Source organism: Nerophis ophidion, linkage group LG08 (assembly GCF_033978795.1).
Source record: "Nerophis ophidion isolate RoL-2023_Sa linkage group LG08, RoL_Noph_v1.0, whole genome shotgun sequence".
NCBI classification, from domain to species: Eukaryota; Metazoa; Chordata; class Actinopteri; order Syngnathiformes; family Syngnathidae; genus Nerophis; species Nerophis ophidion.
In genome coordinates, this window is record NC_084618.1 from 14,123,468 (window position 1) to 14,148,792 (window position 25,325).

General features: G+C 34.3%; 2 protein-coding genes across 4 annotated transcripts in view; one reads left to right on the forward strand and one right to left on the reverse strand.

The window, feature by feature from the left end:
- ccdc80l2 (coiled-coil domain containing 80 like 2) overlaps positions 1 to 7,282 on the reverse strand; it is a 30,773-nt gene extending 23,491 nt beyond the window's left edge. The window contains exon 1 of one of the 3 annotated variants that reach the window (XM_061907751.1): positions 6,814 to 7,282. In XM_061907751.1, coding sequence (XP_061763735.1) covers positions 6,814 to 7,066 — 253 coding nt within the window. In that variant the 5' untranslated portion in view covers positions 7,067 to 7,282. Of the gene's footprint in view, positions 1 to 1,418; positions 1,629 to 6,813 lie in introns of those variants that run through there. The other 2 variants (XM_061907750.1, XM_061907752.1) reach the window with 2 other exon arrangements.
- Positions 7,283 to 13,371: 6,089 nt separating this feature from the next.
- The window catches only part of nnt (nicotinamide nucleotide transhydrogenase), a 75,111-nt gene continuing 63,157 nt past the window's right edge, over positions 13,372 to 25,325 (forward strand). Inside the window, exons 1-3 of the mRNA XM_061907754.1 lie at positions 13,372 to 13,517; positions 17,879 to 18,084; positions 21,830 to 22,059. Of these exons, the coding sequence (XP_061763738.1) occupies positions 17,931 to 18,084; positions 21,830 to 22,059 (384 nt within the window). The 5' untranslated portion in view covers positions 13,372 to 13,517; positions 17,879 to 17,930. The remainder of the gene's footprint in view (positions 13,518 to 17,878; positions 18,085 to 21,829; positions 22,060 to 25,325) is intronic.

Here is a 25,325-nt window from a genome sequence, read left to right on the forward strand (position 1 = left end):
CTTTTAGACCTCCACCCCAGATCACACCTCAATCCAACCCACTTCTCCAAAGTGGGCTGGCTCAGGGTGGAGGACAGAGTAAAACAACTTGCACTGAGCCTAGTCTATAAAATCCGCTACACCTCCCTGATACCGAAGTACATGTCAAACTACTTCCTTAACGTAAATGACCGCCATAACCACAACACCAGGGGGAGCTCCACAAACCACGTTAAACCCAGATTTCGATCTAACAAAGGTCTTAACTCATTCTCTTTCTATGCCATATATATATATATATATATATATGTATATATATATATATATAGTTCTACTGTTATATATATATATATATATATATATATATATACATACACACACACACATATACACCAGGGATGCATTCACTCATTCGTTGTCGTAGATGCAATCTGTGGGGTGAAAAATGATATTGTGAGTGTTTAGGTTTGGATGTTTTCATATAAGAAGAAAGAACTTACAAAATTAGCTAACTTACTAGCATAAAACGTTAGCATGCTAACACAAGAGAAGTGAGCACACTTTTAGGATGGCGCCAAGTACCAGAATCCATCATTTTTAGGTTCAAACACATAAAATTAGCTAACATGCTAATGATAGCAATGTAACATAAGAGGAGTGAACATACTTTCACGAAGGTGCTAAGTACCAGAATCCAGGATTTTTAGGTTCAAACCAACAAAATGAGCTAAAAGGGTAACATAAAACATTAGCATGCTAACATAAAACAAGTGAACCTACTTTTAAGATGGTGCCAGGTACACAAATCTGAGTTTTTTTATATTTAAACATACACATTTACCTAAAATGTTTGCGTGCTAACATAGCATGAGTTAGCATGGCTCTAATATGGCTCTAAAACAACACCTCCAGGCAACTTCAACACTTTACTAATACCCTCCTCCATTCACATCCCATCTCCCCGGATTATAAACAACTCAAATGTACTTCTAATGTATATACTTGTTCTTATGCTATGTGAACTCACTATGTTCTCTGCTGGCTGTACATATCCTACTAAGTCACACCTACACTGTTTCAATGTCCACATTTCTCTGTTGATGCAATTGTTGATGACTGAAGTTCTGATATCAACCAAAGCTCCTCATCCCACCCCCCGGATTGTAAATAATGTAAATAATTCAATGTACATACTATGATGATTAACTTGTGTGATCACTGTATTATGCTGATAGTATATATTTGTACCATGAATTGATTAACGTGGACCCCGACTTAAACAAGTTGAAAAACTTATTCGGGTGTTACCATTTAGTGGTCAATTGTACGGAATATGTACTGTACTGTGCAAACTACTAATAAAAGTATCAATCAATCAAAAACATCTTATCTCACAGCGAATGGCTATATTGACACCAGCTGCCAGAAAGCAGGAGTACCAGGTTTTCCAGGATGCGTGGAGCATTCTTCTATGATTCGGGGCACAGATCCAGAGGGCCAAGCAGGAGAAGAACGACCTCCATGTGGTGTGACTTGACCTTGCCAACGCTTATGGTTCTGTCCCTCACAAACTCATCCAGTTTGCATTGGAATTCTTCCACCTCCCTGTTTCCATCATCAACCTGGTAACCAGCTACTTCAGGGACTTCCAGGTGTGTTTTAGCCTCCAAGATTTTACAACAGGATGGTAGCGTCACCAATCACATGCAGTCACTGGTGACGTTGGACCAATCAAACAGAGCCAGGTGGTCACGTGACCGTCACACGTAGAACCCGACATGTTGAAAAACTTATTGGGATGTAACCATTTAGTAGTCAACTGTACGGAATATGTACTGTACTGTGCAATCTACTAATAAAAGTGTCAATCAATCAACCAATCAATCAAAAGTGTAAAGTAAAAAAGACACTTTTTATTTCAACCGTACTTCCCGTCGAAAGCCTAAAGACCGATCGCACAGTTCCTGTCTTCACAATAAAAGTGCCGCTCCATCGCGCCTGCGCTAACAAAATAAGAGTCTCCGAAAGCCAGTGCAAACAAGCTAGCAAGCTACGGAGTTGGCCGCCAATGTATTTCTTGTAAAGTGTATAAAAACGAATATGGAAGCTGGACAAATAAGATGCCAAAAACCAACGACTTTCATGATGTATTAGACAGGAAGGAGGAGCTTTTTTTCTCCTCCATTTGAAAACCGGGACGTTATCAGCACTATACTGTCTGATTCCAATCAATGCAAGTCATCAGAATCAGGTAATACACCAACTTATATTCTTGTCTTCATTAAAGATAGGAATCTATGTGTTAAACATGCATGTATATTCAATACAACACCTTTAACATGTCAACAAAAACGGCAAAATAAATAAATATACATTATATACTGTATATATATATATATATATATATATATATATATATATATATATATATATATATGTATATATATATACATATATATATATACATATATATATATGTATATATATATATATGTATATATATATATATATACATATATATATATATATACATATATATATATATATATGTATATATATATATATATATATATATATATATATACATATATATATATATATATATATATATATGTATATATATATACATATATATATATATTATCTGGGCTTCCCTATCTGGGGAAGCCCAGATAGGGAAGTCTGGGCTTCCCTGCTTAGGCTGCTGCCCCCGCGACCCGACCTCGGATAAGCGGAAGATGATGGATGGATGGATGGATGGATGGGAAAAAATCACAAGACTACTTCATCTCTACAGATCTGTTTCATGAGGGGTTCCCTCAATCATCAGGAGATGATTGAGGGAATCTCCTGATGATTGAGGGAACCCCTCTCCTGATGATTGAGGGAACCCCTCATGAAACAGATCTGTAGAGATGAAGTAGTCTTGTGATTTTTTCCCACACCTACATATTGCGCTCTACCACGGTATCGAGCACTATTCTCTGGATAATCCAATCAAGACATATATATATATATATATATATATATATGATATGTGTGTATGTATATGTATATATGAGGTAGATCACCTCGACTCATTTATTAATTGATTAAAGTTGAAAAACTTATTGGGGTGTTACCATTTAGTGGTCAATTGTACGGAATATGTACTGTACTGCAATCTACTAATACAAGTTTCAATCAATCAATCAATCAATCAATCAATGCCTACTGAGCCTATGTGGCTCAATTTGCCTTATTTTTTTTTATTTTAATGTATTATTATTTAATATATAATATTGTTTTAATTGCTTAAGAGATATTCCTGGCTCTGAATTTGCTCATTGCTATTTTTATGTTTTTGTGACTTATTTGTTGCCGTAATCATTAAAGGAACAGGTTACTCATCAGTTACTCAGTACTTGAGTAGTTTTTTCACAACATACTTTTTACTTTTACTCAAGTAAATATTTGGGTGACTACTCCTTACTTTTACTTGAGTAATAAATCTCTAAAGTAACAGTACTCTTACTTGAGTACAATTTCTGGCTACTCTACCCACCTCTGGATAAAACCCTCCAAGTCACGAAGCCTCTCATTGCGCAAAAGGCACCAGGAACGACAAATCCATCTTTGTTGCAGGAGGTGAGCAAATCCCTCTACTGGTCAACCACTCCATCCAAAGCCTGGGGAGGCGGTACAATGCGGACCTGTCGGACAAGCAGGCAGGCAAGGCAGCACGGAAACAACTCTCAGAAGGCCTAGCGAGCATCAACAAGAGCCAGCTCCCCTGGAAAGTACAAGTTGTGGTGCTACAACTTCACACTGTATCAAAGGGTTATGTGGCCACTGAAGATGTGCGAGATTCCATCCTCAACAGCCAACGAGTTGGACCGAGTAGCAAACGCCTACATCCCACAATTTTCCACAAGTAAAACAATTACTTGAAAATTATATATGTATATATATATATATATATATATATATATATATATATACTGTATATTTATATATATATAGGATTTTATTTTTTTTCTGCAAGTAAAAACAATTTAAAAAAATATATATATATTTTCTGGAAGCAAAAACACAATTGGCATCCATCCATCCATCCATTTTCTACCGCTTATTCCCTTTCGGGGTCGCGGGGGGCGCTGGCGCCTATCTCAGCTACAATCGGGCGGAAGGCGGGGTACACCCTGGACAAGTCGCCACCTCATCGCAGGGCCAACACAGATAGACAGACAACATTCACACTCACATTCGCACACTAGGGCCAATTTAGTGTTGCCAATCAACCTATCCCCAGGTGCATGTCTTTGGAAGTGGGAGGAAGCCGGAGTACCCGGAGGGAACCCACGCATTCACGGGGAGAACATGCAAACTCCACACAGAAAGATCCCGAGCCTGGATTTGAACCCAGGACTGCAAGACCTTCGTATTGTGAGGCAGACGCACTAACCCCTCTGCCACCGTGAACAATTGGCATGTTAAAAAAAAACTATTTTCTGCAAATAAAAAAAAAAGATTACCAATTTAAAAGAAATGATCAAATCAAAAAAACTTTCCTAAAGGCCTACTGAAATGAGATGTTCTTATTTAAACGGGGATAGCAGGTCCATTCTATGTGTCATACTTGATCATTTCGCGATATTGCCATATTTTTGCTGAAAAGGATTTAGTAGAGAACATCCACCATAAAGTTCTCAACTTTCGGTCGCTAATAAAAAAAGCTTTGCCTGTACCGGAAGTAGCAGACGATGTGCGCGTGACGTCACGGGTTGTGGAGCTCCTCACATCTGAACATTGTTTACAATCATGGCCACCAGCAGCAAAAGCGATTCAGACCGAGAAAGCCACGATTTCCCCATTGATTTGAGCGAGGATGAAAGATTTGTGGATGAGGAAAGTGAAAGTGAAGGACTAGAAAAAAAAAAGGGAAAAAAAGACGAGGGCAGTGGGAGCGATTCAGATGTTATTAGACACATTTACTAGGATAATTCTGGAAAATCCCTTATCTGCTTATTGTGTTACTAGTGTTTTAGTGACATTATATGGTGGTACCTGTACAACCTGAAGGTTGGCCCCGCACCTTTCTTCAGCACCAGTCGACGGGTGGTGGCGATGCCCATCTCTGCCCTTCGCAAGGGACCCACTTCGAAACACGATCTTTTGAAATGATCGCTGCATAATACACTGCACTTTGTGTGTGTGCTCCAATCCAACCGTGTTAGCTTGACATCTCTGTTCCATAGTAAAGCTTCACCGTCATCATTCGGGTATGTAAACAATGAAACACCGGCTGTGATTGTGTTGCTAAAGGCAAACGCAATATACCGCTTTCCACCTACAGCTTTCTTCTTTGACGTCTCCATTATTCATTGAACAAATTGCAAAAGATTCAGCAACACAGATGTCCAGAATACTGTGGAATTATGCGATGAAAACAGACGACTTATAGCTGTGAACGGTCCTGGAACAAAATGTACCCTCCAACCAATAACGTCACAAACACGCGTCATTATTCCGCAACGTTTTCAACCGGAAACTCCACGGGAAATTTAAAATTGTAATTTAGTAAACTAAAGCGGCCGTATTGGCATGTGTTGCAATGTTAATATTTCATCATTGATATATAAACTATCAGACTGCGTGGTCGCTAGTAGTGGCTTTCAGTAGGCCTTTAAGTATAAAATAACCCTTTATTTCAATACAAAATAAAACAGATTCAAGTATTAAAAAATGTTCTACAATTAAAAAAAAAAGATTTGCAAATAATAATAAAAAGTCTGCAAGTAAAAAAAAAACGATTAAAAAATGTATGAAAAAAAAAATTTGCAAGTAAAAAAAAACTATTTTCTAAAAGCAAAAAAAAACAATTGGCATGTTTAACAAAACTATTTTGTGCAATTAAATAAACAATTTTCTAGTTTTGAAAAAACAATGTTCTGCAAGTTAAACAAAAAAATATTTTCTTCCATTTAAAAAATAATTCTCAAGTATGAAAACTGTTTTTTGCAATTAAGAAAACGATTCCCAAGTAGAAAAAAAAAAAGATAAATCAATTAAAAAAAGATTCTTAAGTCAAAACATTTTATACAACTAAAAAAAATTATTCGCAAATAAAAAAATAAAAAATTTTGCAAGTATAAAAACGATTCGCAGGTTAAAAAACAGTTTTCTACTGGCTAATTTGATATGTTTTTACCTAAAAACAATGATTTTTGACACTTGGTACCAACTTGGATAAATGCTAACGTCACTTATAGTAACATTTTTTGCTAGCTTTTTAGCTAATTTTGCTAGCTTTTTAGCTGTTTATACCTAAAAATTATGATTTTTGATACTTGGCGCCATCTTGGATTCATGCTTACCTCTCATATTTTAGCATGCTAACATTTTTTGCTGCTTTTTAACTAATTGTGTGTGTTTAATCCCAAAAATGATGATTTTTGATACTTGCAGCCATCTTGGAAGTTTGCCATCATCTCATGCTAGCATGCTAATGTTGGCATGCTAACGTTTCAGGAAAGCTTTTTTAGCTAAACTTGTACGGTTACACCTAAAACTCATGGATTTCGATACTCTGCACCATCTCAAAAGTATCTACCGACCCCCAGGTAGCGGGCCCATCAAAATTTCCGCCAAGATTTGTCGCTGTGATATTTAGGTTTTGCGCATTTCTAGGGTTGGCGGATACGCAGCTTGTATCAAATAAACAGAATAAGTCTGGAGAAGTCTAGAGAAGTTTTTAAGGGCAAAAATGATGACTAAAGCCCTTTAAAAGTATTTGGTATAGTGGCCCAGAATTTGGTTCTGAGGCCATGCGAACACTTCTGTTTGTTTACTCGCCTGCGAAATCAGAGAGAAAATCCAACTCAGACGCAAGACCCGAGTCTCCGGTCTTGTCTCCTCGTTGTCTGTCCTCCTCCAAGCCAGGTCCCAGCTCCGTTCTGGTTGGAAGGTCCGAATAGTCTCCCCAGTCCTTCACGTTGGGGTCCAGCTGGCTCTTGGTCTTGCTGTCGGGCCACGTGATCTGCCAGCTGGGCCGACTCAGACTCCACAGAGCCAGCAAGAGCCAGGGCGAATAAAAGCTGCAGAACATCCTGGTCCAGATCCTGGTCCTAAATACCGGCTTCAGTCCAAAAGAACTCAAGAAGCTTCCATGGTTTGAATCCAAGGTCGGAATCTGCAGAGGGTTCAAGTCGTGCTTGTTAGGTGGAAAACATCAGGAATGAGAAAGACTTGAGACCCTCAAGTCAGCAGACGGAAGACACCCCCACCCCTCACACACACACACACACACACACACACACACACACACACACACACACACACACACACACACACACACACACACACACACACACACACACTCCTGGTTCACATTATACCCCAGGCTCGTTAACATGGATGGAATTTGCTTCAAAGCCTTTGAGGCGGGAAAACAAACACACACACACGCACGCACGCACACACACACACACACACACACACACACACACACACACACACACACACACACACACACACACACACACACACACACACACACACACACACACACACTCACACTCACACTCACACACACACACACAACTTTCTGTTTCTGTACAAGTGGGGACCTTAACCCTTAGACAACCCTGCTACTTAAAAAGATGAACTAAAAAGCACTGACAGAGTGAATCCTGAATCTAGACGGTGATCCGGATCATCCCCAAAATGTAATAATTTGTTCCGTATCCCGTTTCTGACATTTTCCTGAACATTCATTCGGAGAAAAGTAATTCATGAAGAGATCAATGAACGAATCGCATCCAAATAAGCGGCAAGAGTAGGGATGGGTACCGTTCACAATTGAATCGAAACCCGTACCGGTTCCCAGTACCTGGTACTCAACAACACCAAATTTTGGTTCTTTTGTGTGTGTTGATGAATATTAAATTGTGTTTGATTTAAAAATTAGCCGATTATGACAACGGCTGTCCAGTTATTTCTCGTTTTATAATTGTCGTGTTATCATTTCCAAATACGACAATAAATTGCCACTGCAGTTGCAAGTCCAAGACATTGTTTTTTGTCGTGCCCCACAAAGTGTTAATACTTTAAGTATTGGACTTGTTACACAGCAGGGGTTTTTTTGTAGCGTGCATCTTACTTGTACTTTTCATTAAGACTTTACTTATGGAGGTGTTGGAATTGCCTTATAAAATCGCTAATGCTAATCAGAAGCATGTCGATGGCAAAGCCAATGTATATTAGCAGTTTTAGCAGTTTGGGCCCGCTCCAAACTGTTCCCACAAGGTTGGGAGTATGGTCCAAAATGTTTTGGTATTGTTGCGTTTGGACCAGATGTTCCTTAAGGAATTTAACTTGCTGGTCAATCCCAAGTTATTTTGATGACACATAAACTGAGTTTAAATGATCACCCAGAACAGAATAGGTATTTTGCAATTTATTCCAAAGCTTTGGAGAGACCAACCTAAAAAACAACACATTCAAATTGCGTCGCCTAGTTGATCTGAAAACCTTACGGAAGCACTGTCTTCTTCAATAACTCCCTTGCCCTCACCCACCGGAAGGAATACACATGTCTATTGTCCTCCTTAGCTGGGAACAGTAAAAGATAAGAAGGGAGTATTGCTACTCCTTACATTCCTAAAGCCAAGGTTAACTTGCAGTGTACCATAGACATGAGATTATAAAATAAAAAGAGTACAAATGGAAAACACTAGCTATTTCAAATATGACTATGAATATAAAGAAATAACTCTTAAATATGGATATATGTAGATATCTATCTCCGTCAGTATCCTGGAGAATTCAAAGTTCCTTTCACTGGATTAAGGCCAACTCCTGAAAAGCAACCCCACACCGTAATTCCTCCTCTATCAAATTACACACTCGGCACAATGGCGTCCGAAATGTAGCGCTCTCCTTGCAACCTCCAAACCCAGACTGGTCCATCAGATTGTTAGATGGAAAAGCGTTATTCATCAGTCCAGAGAAGGCGTCTCCACTGCACAAGAGTCCAGTGGCGACATGCTTTACAACACCGCATTCCACACTTTGCATTGGACTTGGTGATGTATGGCTTAGATGCAGCTGCTCGGCCATGGAAACACATTCCATGAAGCTCTCTGTGTACTGTACGTGGGCTAATTGGAAGGTCACATTAAGTTTGGAGCTCTGTAGCAACAGACTGGGCAGAAAGACTTTGCACTATGCGCTTCAGCATCCACCAGACCCCTCTCTGTCAGTTTACATGGCCTACCACTTGGTGGCTGAGTTGCTGTTGTTCCCAAACTCTTCACTTCTCTTATAATAAAGCAGACAGTTGACTTTGGAATGCAGGGAACGGACGGTGGAACGCAAGTAAAAACTAATGTACTCCTCACAGGGAACAAGTCTCAGAGAAGCAAGGATCCAGCGCTGAAAGAGCAACACAGTTGGAACTAAATACAACTAATCATGAGGAGGAACAAGTGCGCTGGCAGCACATGGAAGAGAAAGTAAAGGTGCTTCAAAACAAGAGAGCAAACAGGAAAGACTGAGAAAGCAAGAGCACCGGGACAGGAAGTGATTGTAAACACAACTCAAACTGTCAGTAGCACTTCTGACACGTAGTCCAATAAGTAATGACGAGCAGGAAGTGGAGAAACTGGACGGGAAAAATGTCAGATGAGTTTCTGGGAGGACAATACTTGATACATTCCTCTGTGCTAAGCAAGTCCAGATGATTGTGTGTTGGAGGGAGTCCATGACACACTCGCTAACTTCACTCCGTGTAGAAGATCAACAACTACTTCCTGTTCCAATTCTCGTCTTTCAGTTTCACACAAGTGGACTCACTTTTTAACTCCTATTTAGCATCACACGCACACACACACACACACACACACACACACACACACACACACACACACACACACACACACACACACACACACACACACACACACACACACACACACACACACACACACACACACACATTTTAGTATCTCAGCAACTTTATTCAAGAGTACAGAACAGTTATTCACACTCAAACAGGCTGGAAACTAAAATAGTTTACAACTATTTTATTTTTGAACTCGACTGACGAAATTACTAAACATTTCACCAAGTTAACCACCACAACACTAAACTAACCACAATGACACTAAACTAACCACCATGACACTAAACTAAATCAGTAAATATTTAATCAGACTAACCACCATGACACTAAACTAACCACCATGACACTAAACTAAATCAGTCAATATTTCACCAAACTAGCCACCATGAAACCAAACTGAATCACCAAATGACACTAAACTGAATCACTAAACATTTCACCAAGCTAACCACCATGACACTAAACTAACCACCATGACACTAAACTAAGTCAGTAAATATTCTACCAAACTAGCCACCATGAAACCCAACTAAATCGCCAAATTAGCTACCTTGACACTAAACTAAATCACTAAACATTTCACCAAGCTAACCACCATGACACTAAACTGAATCAGTAAATATTTCACCAAACTAGCCACCATGAAACCAAAGTAAATCACCAAATTAGCCACCATGACAGTAAACCAACCACCATGACACTAAACTAAATCACCAAACCAACCACCATGACACCAAACTAAATCACCAAACATTTCACCAAGCTAACCACCATGACACTAAACTAACCACCATGACACTAAACTGAATCAGTAAATATTTCACCAAACTAGCCACCGTGAAACCAAATTAAATCACCAAACTAACCACCATGACACTAAACTAAATTAGTAAATATTTCACCAAACTAGCCACCATGAAACCAAACTGAATCACCAAATTAGCCACCATGACACTAAACTGAATCACTAAACATTTCACCAAGCTAACCACCATGACACTAAACTAAGTCAGTAAATATTCTACCAAACTAGCCACCGTGAAACCCAACTAAATCGCCAAATTAGCTACCTTGACACTAAACTAAATCACTAAACATTTCACCAAGCTAACCAGCATGACACTAAACTAACCACCATGACACTAAACTGAATCAGTAAATATTTCACCAAACTAGCCACCATGAAACCAAAGTAAATCACCAAATTAGCCACCATGACAGTAAACCAACCACCATGACACTAAACTAAATCACCAAACCAACCACCATGACACCAAACTAAATCACTAAACATTTCACCAAGCTAACCACCATGACACTAAACTAACCACCATGACACTAAACTGAATCAGTAAATATTTCACCAAACTAGCCACCGTGAAACCAAAGTAAATCACCAAACTAACCACCATGACACTAAACTAAATTAGTAAATATTTCACCAAACTAGTCACCATGAAACCAAACTGAATCACCAAATTAGCCACCATGACACTAAACTGAATCACTAAACATTTCACCAAGCTAACCACCATGACACTAAACTAACCACCATGACACTAAACTAAGTCAGTAAATATTCTACCAAACTAGCCACCATGAAACCCAACTAAATCGCCAAAGTAGCTACCTTGACACTAAACTAAATCACTAAACATTTCAACAAGCTAACCACCATGACACTAAACTAACCACCATGACACTAAAATGAATCAGTAAATATTTCACCAAACTAGCCACCATGAAACCAAAATAAAAAAAAAAAAATTAGCCACCATGACAGTAAACCAACCACCATGACACTAAACTAAATCACCAAACCAACCACCATGACACCAAACTAAATCACTAAACATTTCACCAAGCTAACCACCATGACACTAAACTAACCACCATGACACTAAACTGAATCAGTAAATATTTCACCAAACTAGCCACCGTGAAACCAAAGTAAATCACCAAACTAACCACCATGACACTAAACTAAATCAGTAAATATTTCACCAAACTAGCCACCATGAAACCAAACTGAATCACCAAATTAGCCACCATGACACTAAACTGAATCACTAAACATTTCACCAAGCTAACCACCATGAAACTAAACTAACCACCATGACACTAAACTAAGTCAATAAATATTCTACCAAACTAGCCACCATGAAACCCAACTAAATCGCCAAAGTAGCTACCTTGACACTAAACTAAATCACTAAACATTTCAACAAGCTAACCACCATGACACTAAACTGAATCAGTAAATATTTCACCAAACTAGCCACCATGAAACCAAAGTAAATCACCAAATTAGCCACCATGACAGTAAACCAACCACCACGACACTAAACTAAATCACCAAACCAACCACCATGACACCAAACTAAATCACCAAACATTTCACCAAGCTAACCACCATGACACTAAACTAACCACCATGACACTAAACTGAATCAGTAAATATTTCACCAAACTAGCCACCGTGAAACCAAAGTAAATCACCAAACTAACCACCATGACACTAAACTAAATTAGTAAATATTTCACCAAACTAGCCACCATGAAACCAAACTGAATCACCAAATTAGCCACCATGACACTAAACTGAATCACTAAACATTTCACCAAGCTAACCACCATGAAACTAAACTAACCACCATGACACTAAACTAAGTCAGTAAATATTCTACCAAACTAACCACCATGAAACCCAACTAAATCGCCAAATTAGCTACCTTGACACTAAACTAAATCACTAAACATTTCACCAAGCTAACCACCATGACACTAAACTGAATCAGTAAATATTTCACCAAACTAGCCACCATGAAACCAAATTAAATCACCAAATTAGCCACCATGACAGTAAACCAACCACCATGACACTAAACTAAATCACCAAACCAACCACCATGACACCAAACTAAATCACTAAACATTTCACCAAGCTAAAACTAACCACCTTGACACTAAACTAAATTAGTAAATATTTCACCAAACTAGCCACCATGAAACCAAACTAAATGAACAAATTAGCCACCATGACACAAGTACATGTAATTTAATGTTAAAGTGGAAATCATACATTTAGTATGAAAATATAGTGTTTTTTAATACATATTCCCAGGCTTTAAGTTTGTCCCTGGTGTTTTAAACAGTGAAACAGCGCCCCTCAGTGGACACAAGCCGAAAACATATATTTTTTCCCTACAAAGTGTGAAACAGCACCCCTCAGTGGACACGACGAGAAACTCATTTTGTTTTAGTGCGTCATTTTAAGGCATATCGCTGACATTTTAATAAAAAAATAAAAACGCGAATGAGTCGTCATTATTAGAATAATAGCATAGTGGGAGAGGAATAATTTACTGTGATTTATTTGTATTTATTAATTTATTTAATAAAATATTAGACGGTGTTTTATTAATCATAAAATACGATGTTAGAAGCCTTGTTGTCACCATTTGTGTTGAAACACCTCCCACAAATACATCAATGCAGGGAGTGTAATGAATAAAGCGAATACAATTATTTTTTTTAATAACACTATATTAATAATAATTGTGCCACCGCTAACATCTTCCGGGTCGACACAAAGTTCGCCGGAGCTGCAAAGACTAAAAAAAAACAAAAAAAAGACACCGGAGCGCCTGCTAAGGTCAGTGCTGATATCTGACGTCGACCTGCGTGCTTTTTCTACTAAATGGCGTGCATCGCGTCGCCGTGCATGTGTTTTTTTATGAACAATGGAAGTATTTCATTTCATTTACGCTTAGACAGATGTGCTTTATCCGCGGCTAGCATTCTATGCTAGCGCCATGCTAGCGCCATGCTAGCTACCCCCCCCCCTAGAAAGAGGACATAGGAGATAAAAACATAAATAAATAAAATAGCGGTCAACATGAATAAAATACAGGAGGAATCATGTTGTTGTTGTTTTTTTAATAAGAAAAAAATGTAAACACATGTTACTTTCACTTACCGGGTCGCCTGAATGACACTCGTGTGGCGTTTGGGAACCATTGTTGAATGAAACAACAAAAAACAACGGCGGTATTCTTTGTTAAGTATACTTAAGTACACTCCTATGTGCAATAAAAGGATGAAAATTGGATGCATTGAGCACACTTGCCGCTCAAACTAAGCGTTTAACCCGTCAGGCGAATCGTTGGTGACGTGGTCAATTGTTCGATAACGACTTTTTAGAAATGCATTTGAACGCAGCAAGCTTGCTATCATTACTGCCCTGTTTTTTGACTGTTTTCATTTGATGACTTATTGATCTCTTGATTGATTTATAACCAAGTTGACAACAAGGTCATCTCTCTGACATGGCAATCAAGGGGCCCAAACTGTTTTTCCACTGAGGGCCACGGACTATTTCCCCATTGTGGGACAAATACAAGTCTATAGAAAGCTTTGAGGGCCACATGGCAGTTATGGCTGCTATCAGAGGGCCCCTTGATTGATTGATTGATTGAAACTTTTATTAGTAGATTGCACATATTCCGTACAATTGACCACTAAATGGTAACACCCGAATAATTTTTTCAACGTTAATCCATTCATTGTAACAGAGAATCATGTATGAATTTGCCTCTGGATCTCATTATTAATTACATAAATTATTTTAAGTAGACTGTCCATTCTACAGTAAAATATTTACATTTACAAAATGTTACTGTAAAATATAGAGTTGTTTTTTATTTTTTACAACATTTTACGGTAGATGGAAAAACTGTCTACGGAAAAAGCTGGCAGCTTATTTGCTAGAATTTTTGTGTTAAATTTTAATTTTAATTTTTTACAACATTATATTGTGAATGGAAAAACAGTACAAGTTTTTCTACCGTAAAAACAAATGTACATTTACAGTAATACAGTCAAAAACTGGCAGATCAGACAATAGATTTTTTTTTTCTCAATTTACAGTAATATGCTGTAAAGAGCAATGTAAAATGTTTTGTCATTTTTATGGGTAGATGCTGTAAAGTTAAGTATTTTTACTTAGACAAAAGCATGTTTGTAAATTATGAGAATATACTGTAATATTTGTTGCAATATTGGATAAAATGTATGATATTTCAAGCAGTACATGTATTTTTTTCTGTCAAAATGAAAATAAAATCAATTACATCTGGTGAGAAAATATTAAGCACTTTATCAACACAAATCCTTTGATAATCCTCGGTTGAAAAATGTGGAAATGGTGGAAGTTTGAAAAATAGCCAATTCATTTTAAATGGGAAAAATGTCCTGGAAAACCTGGAATTCTGGGAATTTTGGAATTTGTAAAGGGAAAACCTGCAATTTCTCGGATAGGCTTTACTAATCATCGGTTGAAAAATGTGGAAATTGGTGGAAGTTTGAAAACTAGCCAATTCATTTTAAAATGGGAAAAATGTCCCGGAAAACCTGGAGTTCGGGGAAATCTGGGAATTTTTGGAATTTGTCAAGGGAAAACCCGTGATTTCTTGAATAGGCTTTATTAATCGTCAGTCGAAACAAGTGGAAATTGGTGGAAGTTTGAAAAATAGCCAATTCATTTTAAATGGAAAAAATGTCCTGGAAAACCTGGAATTCTGCGAAATTTTGGAATTTGGAAAGGGAAAACCTGCAATTTCTCAAATAGGCTTTATTAATCATCGGTTGAAAAATGTGGAAATTGGTGGAAGTTTGAAAACTAGCCAATTCATTTTAAAATGGGAAAAATGTCCCGGAAAACCTGGAGTTCGGGGAAATCTGGGAATTTTTGGAATTTGTCAAGGGAAAACCCGTGATTTCTTGAATAGGCTTTACTAATCGTCAGTCGAAACAAGTGGAAATTGGTGGAAGTTTGAAAAATAGCCAATTCATTTTAAATGGAAAAAATGTCCTGGAAAACCTGGAACTCTGGGAAATTTTGGAATTCGTAAAGGGAAAACTTGCAATTTCTCGAATAGGCTTTACTAATCATTGGTTGAAAAATGTGGAAATTGGTGGAAGTTTGAAAACTAGCCAATTCATTTTAAAATGGGAAAAATGTCCCGGAAAACCTGGAGTTCTGGGAAATCTGGGAATTTTTGGAATTTGTCAAGGGAAAACCCGTGATTTCTTGAATAGGCTTTACTAATCGTCAGTCGAAACAAGTGGAAATTGGTGGAAGTTTGAAAAATAGCCAATTCATTTTAAATGGAAAAAATGTCCTGGAAAACCTGGAATTCTGGGAAATTTTGGAATTTGTAAAGGGAAAACCTGCAATTTCTCGAATAGGCTTTACTAATCATCGGTTGAAAAATGTGGAAATTGGTGGAAGTTTGAAAACTAGCCAATTCATTTTAAAATGGGAAAAATGTCCCGGAAAACCTGGAGTTCGGGGAAATCTGGGAATTTTTTGGATTTGTCAAGGGAAAACCCGTGATTTCTTGAATAGGCTTTACTAATCGTCAGTCGAAACAAGTGGAAATTGGTGTAAGTTTGAAAAATAGCCAATTCATTTTAAATGGAAAAAATGTCCTGGAAAACCTGGAATTCCGGGAAATTTTGGAATTTGTAAAGGGAAAACCTGCAATTTCTCAAATAGGCTTTACTAATCATCGGTTGAAAAATGTGGAAATTGGTGGAAGTTTGAAAACTAGCCAATTCATTTTAAAATGGGAAAAATGTCCCAGAAAACCTGGAGTTCTGGGAAATCTGGGAATTTTTGGTATTTGTCAAGGGAAAACCCGTGATTTCTTGAATAGGCTTCACTAATCGTCAGTCGAAACAAGTGGAAATTGGTGGAAGTTTGAAAAATAGCCAATTCATTTTAAATGGGAAAAATGTCCTGGAAAACCTGGAATTATGGGAAATTTTGGAATTTGTAAAGGGAAAACCTGCAATTTTCCGAATAGCCTTTACTAATCATCGGTTGAAAAATGTGGAAATTGGTGGAAGTTTGAAAACTAGCCAATTCATTTTAAAATGGGAAAAATGTCCCGGAAAACCTGGAGTTCTGGGAAATCTGGGAATTTTTGGAATTTGTCAAGGGAAAACCCGTGATTTCTTGAATAGGCTTCACTAATCGTCAGTCGAAACAAGTGGAAATTGGTGGAAGTTTGAAAAATAGCCAATTCATTTTAAATGGGAAAAATGTCCCGGAAAACCTGGAATTCTGTGAATTTATAAGTACACGCCTTAGAGTATTGTTTCTAATTTTCTTAAACACGCTTTTATACAACATATATTTAGTTTTTTTAAGTTGAATTAAATGTCAAATAAGTTAAATAGAAGATAAAATAAATACATACAGGTAAATATAGGATGAATAAGTTTAATAGAAGTTTATTAAAAGCTAAATAGAAGGTAAAAGAAGAAATGCATCAGGTGCAAATAGTAAATAGAAGGTAAAGAAAGTTAACTAAAAGGTTAAAGATGGATAAATAAAACTAAGAGGCAAATTAAAATAAAAGTAAGGTAAGTAAAAGGGTTAAAGAAAGATACTTGAAGAAGGAAGTTAAATAGAATGTAAATACAAGGTAAAATAATAGAAGGTCAAACAAATACATACAGGTAAATATAGGGTAAATGAGTTGAAATGAAGGTAAAAGAGGTTATAAAGAAGGTAAAATAAGTTAACAATTTTTTACCAGGTAATTATAAGGTTAAAGAAGAACACGTATAACATTGATAACAAATTCATAAAATCACAAGTTCTTTCTATCTTTAAAAAAAAGGCCACAACTTTCTGAAAAAGCTTCCACAAAATCATGCATTTTAGGTCCTAACAATCCCCCCAAAAAGTCAGGAAATACTTTCTAATGACCCTTTCTCATGCACCCCAAATCATTATTGAAGTGGAGAAAAAAAGTTCTCTAAATAAAAATGATCACTTCCTCCCTTCTTTTTTAATTATAATTTATATATATATATATAATTGTGTTTAATTTTTGCGTTTGATTATTTGTCATTAAATTGTATTTTTAGTTCATTCCTTTTTAAATGATTTGTATTTCTTTCTTCCTCCTAATGACTGAGTGATTGTGATTGTGTGGACCCCAGGAGGAGAGCCGTCTGTCCTGCTGAGCCCCCCTGCCGTGCGTGAGGGTGCACCATGGCCCACCTGGTACGCGTCTTTGCAGCCACATGCTCCGCCCCCGTCCTCAGCGGGGCGTCCTGCCTGAAACTAGGCGGCGGCCCCGCCATCAAGACCGCCTGCGTGCGCTTTTTCAGGACCCATCAAGTCCTGGGGAGATGCGCCAGTCCAGGTAGAGACCCCGCCCTGTCCTGTGATTGGCTGATGCTGGCACCATGAGATACTCCACGTCTTGCTACTGTTTGTCCCACTTTGCTCCGGTCTGCTAGTCAAAGACCGAGGCACACGCTGAAGCTCCTAAAGATTCTTGACTAAAGTGGTTTTACATCACTTTAGTCATTCATTTGATGACAACATTGCTTCGATTCATCTTCCATTAATCCTTCAATGAATGGATGATTGATAGAAGTTTATAAAGTCCGGACCGCAAAAAAAAGATACAATAAGTTGACTAGAATGTCAAAGATGGTAAAAGAAGGTCAATAGAAGTGAAATACATGTAAAAGAAGGTGGAAAAAAAATGTAAACTAAAGGTGAAACAAATAAAAGGTAAATACAAGCTAAAAGAAGGACTATAGAAGGTAAAATAAGATCAATTGAAGGTTAAATAAGATAAATAAAAGGTAAAGTAGTAAATAGGTCAAATGAGTTAGAGGATAAAATAAGGCAAAAGGAAAATCCATTGTAAAAGAAGGAATAAAAAAAGGTAAATACAAGGTAAGATAAGGTTAAATAGAAGGTACACAAAAGTTTAAAAAAGACATATAGAAGGTCAAATAAGATAATAAATAAAAAAAAAGGTAAAATAAGGGATATTAAAGGTAAAAGAAGACAAAACAATGTAAAAGCAAAGGTGAATAGAATGTAAATAAACAGATAGATACTTTATTAAAAGGTAGTACAAGTTAAACAGAAGGTAAAATAAATACATACAGATGAATATAGGGTAAATAAGTGAAATAGAAGGTAAAATAATCCATGTAAAAGGTCAAATTAATAATTAGAAGGTAAAAAAAAGTTAACTGAAAGGTTAAAGATGGATAAATAAAACTAAAAGGTAAATAAAAGAATATTGAAGGTAAATAGACTGTAAATACAAGATGAATAAAAGGTAAAGCGAGTTAAACAGAAGGTAAAATAAATATATACAGGTAAATATAAGTTAAAATGAAGGTAAAAGAAGACAAAACAAGGTAGAAGTGAATGTAAATAAAAGGTTAGATAGGTTGAATAAAAGGTAAAACAAGTTAAATAGAAGGTGAAATAAATATATACAGTTGAAAATAGGGTGAAACAGTTAAATGAAAGGTAAAAGAAGGGATTTTAAAAGGTAACATTAGTTTAATAAAAGGTTAAATAGAAAGTAAAATAAGAAATGTAAAAGGTCAAATTAGTCAATAAAAGGTAAAGAAAGTTATCTTAAAGGTTAAAGATGGATACAAATAAAAGGTAAATGAAAGTAAAAGTAACGTACATAAATGGGTTAAAGAAGGAATATTGAGGAATGAAAGTAAATAGAATGTAAATACAAGGTGAAACAAGTTAAATAGAAGGTAAACAAATTAAAAATATATAAAATACAGGGTAAATAAAAGGTAAAGGTAATTGAAGGTAAATAAAAGGTAAAACAAGTTAAATAGAATGTAAACACACATAGGTAAATAAAAAGGTAATCAAAAGTAAATACATAGTAAAACAGGTTAAATAGAAGGTAAACAAATTAAATATATATAAAATATAGGGTAAATAAAAGGCAAAGGTAATTGAAGGTAAATAAAAGGTAAAACAAGTTAAATAGAATGTAAACACTCATAGGTAAATAAAAGGGTAAATCAAAGGTAATCAAAGGTAAATACATAGTAAAACAAGTTAAATAGAAGGTAAAACAAATTATATGGAGGTAAATTTAGGGTATATAAGTTAAATAAAAGGTAAAGTAAGTTAAATAGAAGGTAAACGAATTAAATATAGGTAAAAAAGGTAAAACAAGTTAAATAGAAGGTAAACAATTTATATAGAGGTAAATAAAAGTAAATAAGTTCAATAGAAAGTGATTCAATGTCATAAAAAGTGAATACAATGTAAACGTTTCCAAATAAAAGGTAAAATAAGGAATATAGAAGGTAAATACCTACTCAGTGGCCGAGTGGTTAGAGTGTCCGCCCTGAGATGGGTAGGTTGTGAGTTCAAATCCCGGCCGAGTCATGCCAAAGACTATAAAAATGGGACTCATGGCCTCCCTGCTTGGCACTCAGCATCAAGGCTTGGAATTGGGGGTTAAATGATTCCCGGGCGCGGCACCGCTGCTGCTCACTGCTCCCCTCACTTCCCAGGGTCAAATGCAGAGGACAAAATTCACCACACTTAGTGTGTGTGTGACAATCATTGCTACTTTAACTTAACTTAAAGTATAGGGGTTAAAAAGGTAAGAAAGTCACAGAAGGTTATGGCAAGTACAAAGAACTTTATTTTTACAACAATTTTCCCTAAAATGTGCACTGAGGCTGAACAAATGCAAGGCATGGATTACTCCACTACTAAAGTAGATGAGTGGTCTGCAGCATGGGAGCACCAGCACCTGTTTCCTCCCACCTGTCCGTGTTGCTAGGTGTTCTTTGCCACACAGCCCATGTTCTCACAATTCTGGAGACAAAGTATGGACGTTTGGTTTCTGTGTAACGTGAGGAACGTTTGACTTTCAATAGCGTCATCATGGAAACAGTGAGGACTGAGTATGACATGCTGGTGTCAGGATGACAATAATGTGTGTGAGATTGTCATATCACATATACACACACACACATATATATATACATACATATACACACACACATATATACATATATATATGTGTGTTTGTGTGTGTATATATATATATATATATATATATATATATATATATATATATATATATACACATCTCTCTTGATTGGATTATCCAGAGAATAGTGCTCGATACTGTGGTAGAGCGCAATATGTAGGTGTGGGAAAAATCACTAGACTACTTCATCTCTACAGAACCGTTTCATGAGGGGTTCCCACAATCATCATCAGAAAATCTCCTGATTCATGAGGGGTTCCTCATGAAACAATTCTGTAGAGATGAAGTAGTCTTGTGATTTTTCCCACACCTACATATATATATATATATATATATATATATATATATATATATATATATATATATATATATATATATATATATATATATATATATATATATATATATATATATATATATATATATATATATATATATATATATATATATACGTGTATGTATATACGTATATATATATATGTGTATGTATATATATGTATGTATATATATGTATATGTATATATATATGTGTATATGTATATGTGTATATATATATGTATATATATATATATGTATATATATATATGTATATATATGTATATATATATGTATATATATATATATATATACATATATATATATATATATATATGTGTATGTGTGTGTGTATATATATATATATATATATATATATGTATATATATATGTATATATATATATATATATTGTGTGTGTGTGTGTATATATGTATGTATATGTGTGTGACTATATATGTACAGTATATATATGTATACGTCTATATTAATGTATATGTATATACAGTATGTATATATATACGTATATATATGTGTGTGTATGTATGTATGTCGTATATGTGTATATATATATATATATATATACAGTACATACATGTATATATTATCTCTCTATAAACATGTGTATATATATATATATATATATATATATATATATATATACACAGTATATATGTGTATTTATGTATCTATATGTGTATACTGTATGTACGCAATATATTTAGAAGAATATTTTTCAGAGTATGAAAGCTGTCCCTGAGCCGTGGTCTTCTTTTGTCCAGGAATTCCCTACAAGCAGCTCACAGTCGGCGTCCCTAAAGAGATCTTCCAGAACGAGCGACGTGTGGCGTTGTCCCCCGCCGGCGTGCAGGCGCTCATCAAACAGGGCTTCAATGTCGTGGTGGAGTCCGGCGCTGGGGACTTCTCCAAGTTTCCAGACGAGCAGTACTCTCAGGCGGGAGCTGCAATTAAAGACCTCAAAGATGTCCTGGCGTCAGATGTGGTGGTCAAGGTAGGCCCGGTTGAAAGCCCAGTCCAAACAGAAGGAATCAGCACCTGCAGTTAGCTAACTTGTCCAAAAGATGGCGCCATTGCACAAGCAAAACACACCTTTTCAGTGTATCTGCTTCTATTTTTTAAACTATTTACATTATGGCAGTTGGCGAAGAAAAATCCATCAATTAGCCGCACTATTTTATAAGTCGCATAGGTCAAAGTGTAGGGAAAAAGTAATGTTTTATAGTCTGTAATTATAATCTACAGTAGTTCTAGACTTGAAAATGTAAAATGCCGTACTTTTTTCTTCAAAAATGACAACTTTTTTTCTCAAAATATTTTTCCATAAAATATTTCTACACAATTCTGGTAAGGATTTTTTCTCACTCTATTGCATTTTTCTAGAAACAAAAAGAGAAAATACTTTTTCACAATGTTTGACTTTATCTTGTAAAATGATAATGAAAATAATTTTTCTTGTACTTTCTTAACTGTTTTCTCAAAAGAATACTTTTTTCACAATAATAAAAAATATATATTAAAAAGATACATTTATTCATAGTATATTGACTTTAATATAGTAAAATTACATAATTGTTGTCAAGTAAAAACATTTTTCTTTCTCAGAAAATTACTAAAAATAGTTTGACAACTTTTTCTCACAATATTGCAACTTTTTTTCATTAACATTTTTTTTAACATTTTATTTAATAAAGAAAAAAATTCCACAACATATTTGATTTTAAACTTAAAAACAAAACTATTGTCTTAATATTTTTTCTTAAAATATTTCTACACAATTCTTGTCTCAAATAATGCATTTTTCTAACAAGAGAAAAATACTTTGGTATAATTTTTTGTTATACATTTTATACTTTCTCTCAAAAATATTCGGACAAAACTTTTGTAGTATGACAACATTTTCTCACAATCATAAAAAAAGTATCTAAAAAGATACATTCATTCATAATATATTTTATTTCAATATTGTAAAATTACATAATTTTTTTGAAGTAAAATAATATTTTTATCCTCAGAAAAATAAAAAATAATATTGTAAAAAGTTTTTCCCACAATATTAAAACTTTCCAATAAAATATTTTTTTACTTTTATCTCAAAATATTCCCACATAATTTTTGTACAATGACAACTTTTTCTCAGAATACTACTTTTTTTTTTCTAAAAAAAAATAATTAAAAAAATGTATTATATATTTGACTTAAAATATTTCGACACAATTCTTGTAAAATAAATTTTTTCTCAGAATATTGCATTTTTATAAAAACAAAAAGAGAAAAAATACTTTTTTACAATATATTTGACTTTAATCTTGTAAAATGGTTACATTTTTTCTTTTACATTTTCTACTTTTTCTCAAAATATTCCGACATCATTTTTGTACAATAAGTTTTTCTCAAAATATTGCAATTTAAAAAAAAAGTTTTAATTTAAATTTAAGTTAAAATTTCCCAAAAATATTTTTTCTTTAAATATTCAACACAATTCTTGACAAATACTTTTTATTGCATTTTCTAAAAATATATATTTTTTTCACAATATATTTGACTGTTAATATTCCTAAAAATGTTTTGTAAGACAAAACTTTTTCCCATAATGTTGCAACCTTGGAAAAAAAAACTAAGAATTTTACCACAATACTTTTTCACAGTATATTTTACTTTAACCTCGTAAAATGGTTTAATTTCTTTCTTGCATATTTTTAACTTTTTCTCAAAAAATTCCGAAATAATTTTTGTACAATAAGTTTTTCTCACAATTAAAAAAAAAAAAGTTTTCCACAAAATGTTTGACTTTAATCATTTTTCTTAAAAAATGCAAACATTTTCTCCAAATATTTTTTTCTTTACATATTTCTTCACAATTCATGTCAAATACTTTTTATTGCGTTTTCCTAAAAAAATATATTTTTTTCACAATACATTTGACTGTAAAAAATCCTAAAAATGTTTTGTATGACAAAAAATGTTCTCGTAATGTTGCAACTTTGTAAAGAACTTGGAATTTTTCCACAATATGTTAATATTTGATGTGAATCATGTGAAATTGTATACTTTTTTGTTGTACATTATTTACTTTTTCTCAAAAAGATTCGGACATAACTTTTGTAGGACGACAACTTTTTCTCACAATAATAAAAAAAATGTTTTATAAAAAGATACATTCATTCATAATATATTTGACTTTAATATTGTATAATTACATTATTTTTGTGAAGTAAAATCATATTTTTCTTTTTTAGAAAATTATTGTCCAAGTTTTTCTCAGAATGTTAAAATAAAAAGTGTCGTTAAGCATATAAAATAGCATCGTTTTTTCTTAAAAATTAACTTTTTCTTTAAATATTCTTTCTTAAAATATTTCTACACAATTCTTGTAAAATAACTTTTTTCTCACAGATATTGCATTTTTATTAAAAAAAAGAGAGAAAAAATACTTTTACTATGTTTGATTTTAATCTTGTAAAATGGTATAATTTGTCGTTGTTCATTTTTTACTTTTTATCAAAATATTCCGACATAATTTTTGTACAATGACAATTTTTTTCTCACAATAATACTAGTTTTTAAAAAAAAATAAAAAATAAAAAAAATAAACTTTTTTTTATATTTGACTTAAAATATTGCTACACAATTATTGTCAAATACTTTTTATTGCATTTTTCTAAAAAAAAAATATATATTTTTTTTCACAATACATTTAACTGTAAATACTCCTAAAAATGTTTATACGACAAAACTTTTTCTCAAGAATTTTTCCTCAATATGTTAATATTTGATGTGAATCATGTGAAATGGTGTACTTTTTTGTTGTACATTATTTACTTTTTCTCAAAAATATTCGGACATAACTTTTGTAGGACGACAACTTTTTCTCACAATAATAAAAAAAATGTTTTATAAAAAGATACATCCATTCATATTATATTTGACTTTAATATTGTACAATTACATTATTTTTATGAAGTAAAATCCTATTTTTCTTCTTTAGAAAATTATTGTCCAAGTTTTTCTCAGAATGTTAAAATAAAAAAAAATGTGTCTTTAAGCATATAAAATAGCATCGTTTTTTCTTAAAAAGTAACTTTTTCTCTAAATATTCTTTCTTAAAATATTTCTACACAATTCTTGTAAAATAACTTTTTTCTCACAGATATTGCATTTTTATTAAAAAAAAGAGAGAAAAAATACTTTTACTATGTTTGATTTTAATCTTGTAAAATGGTATAATTTGTCGTTGTTCATTTTTTACTTTTTATCAAA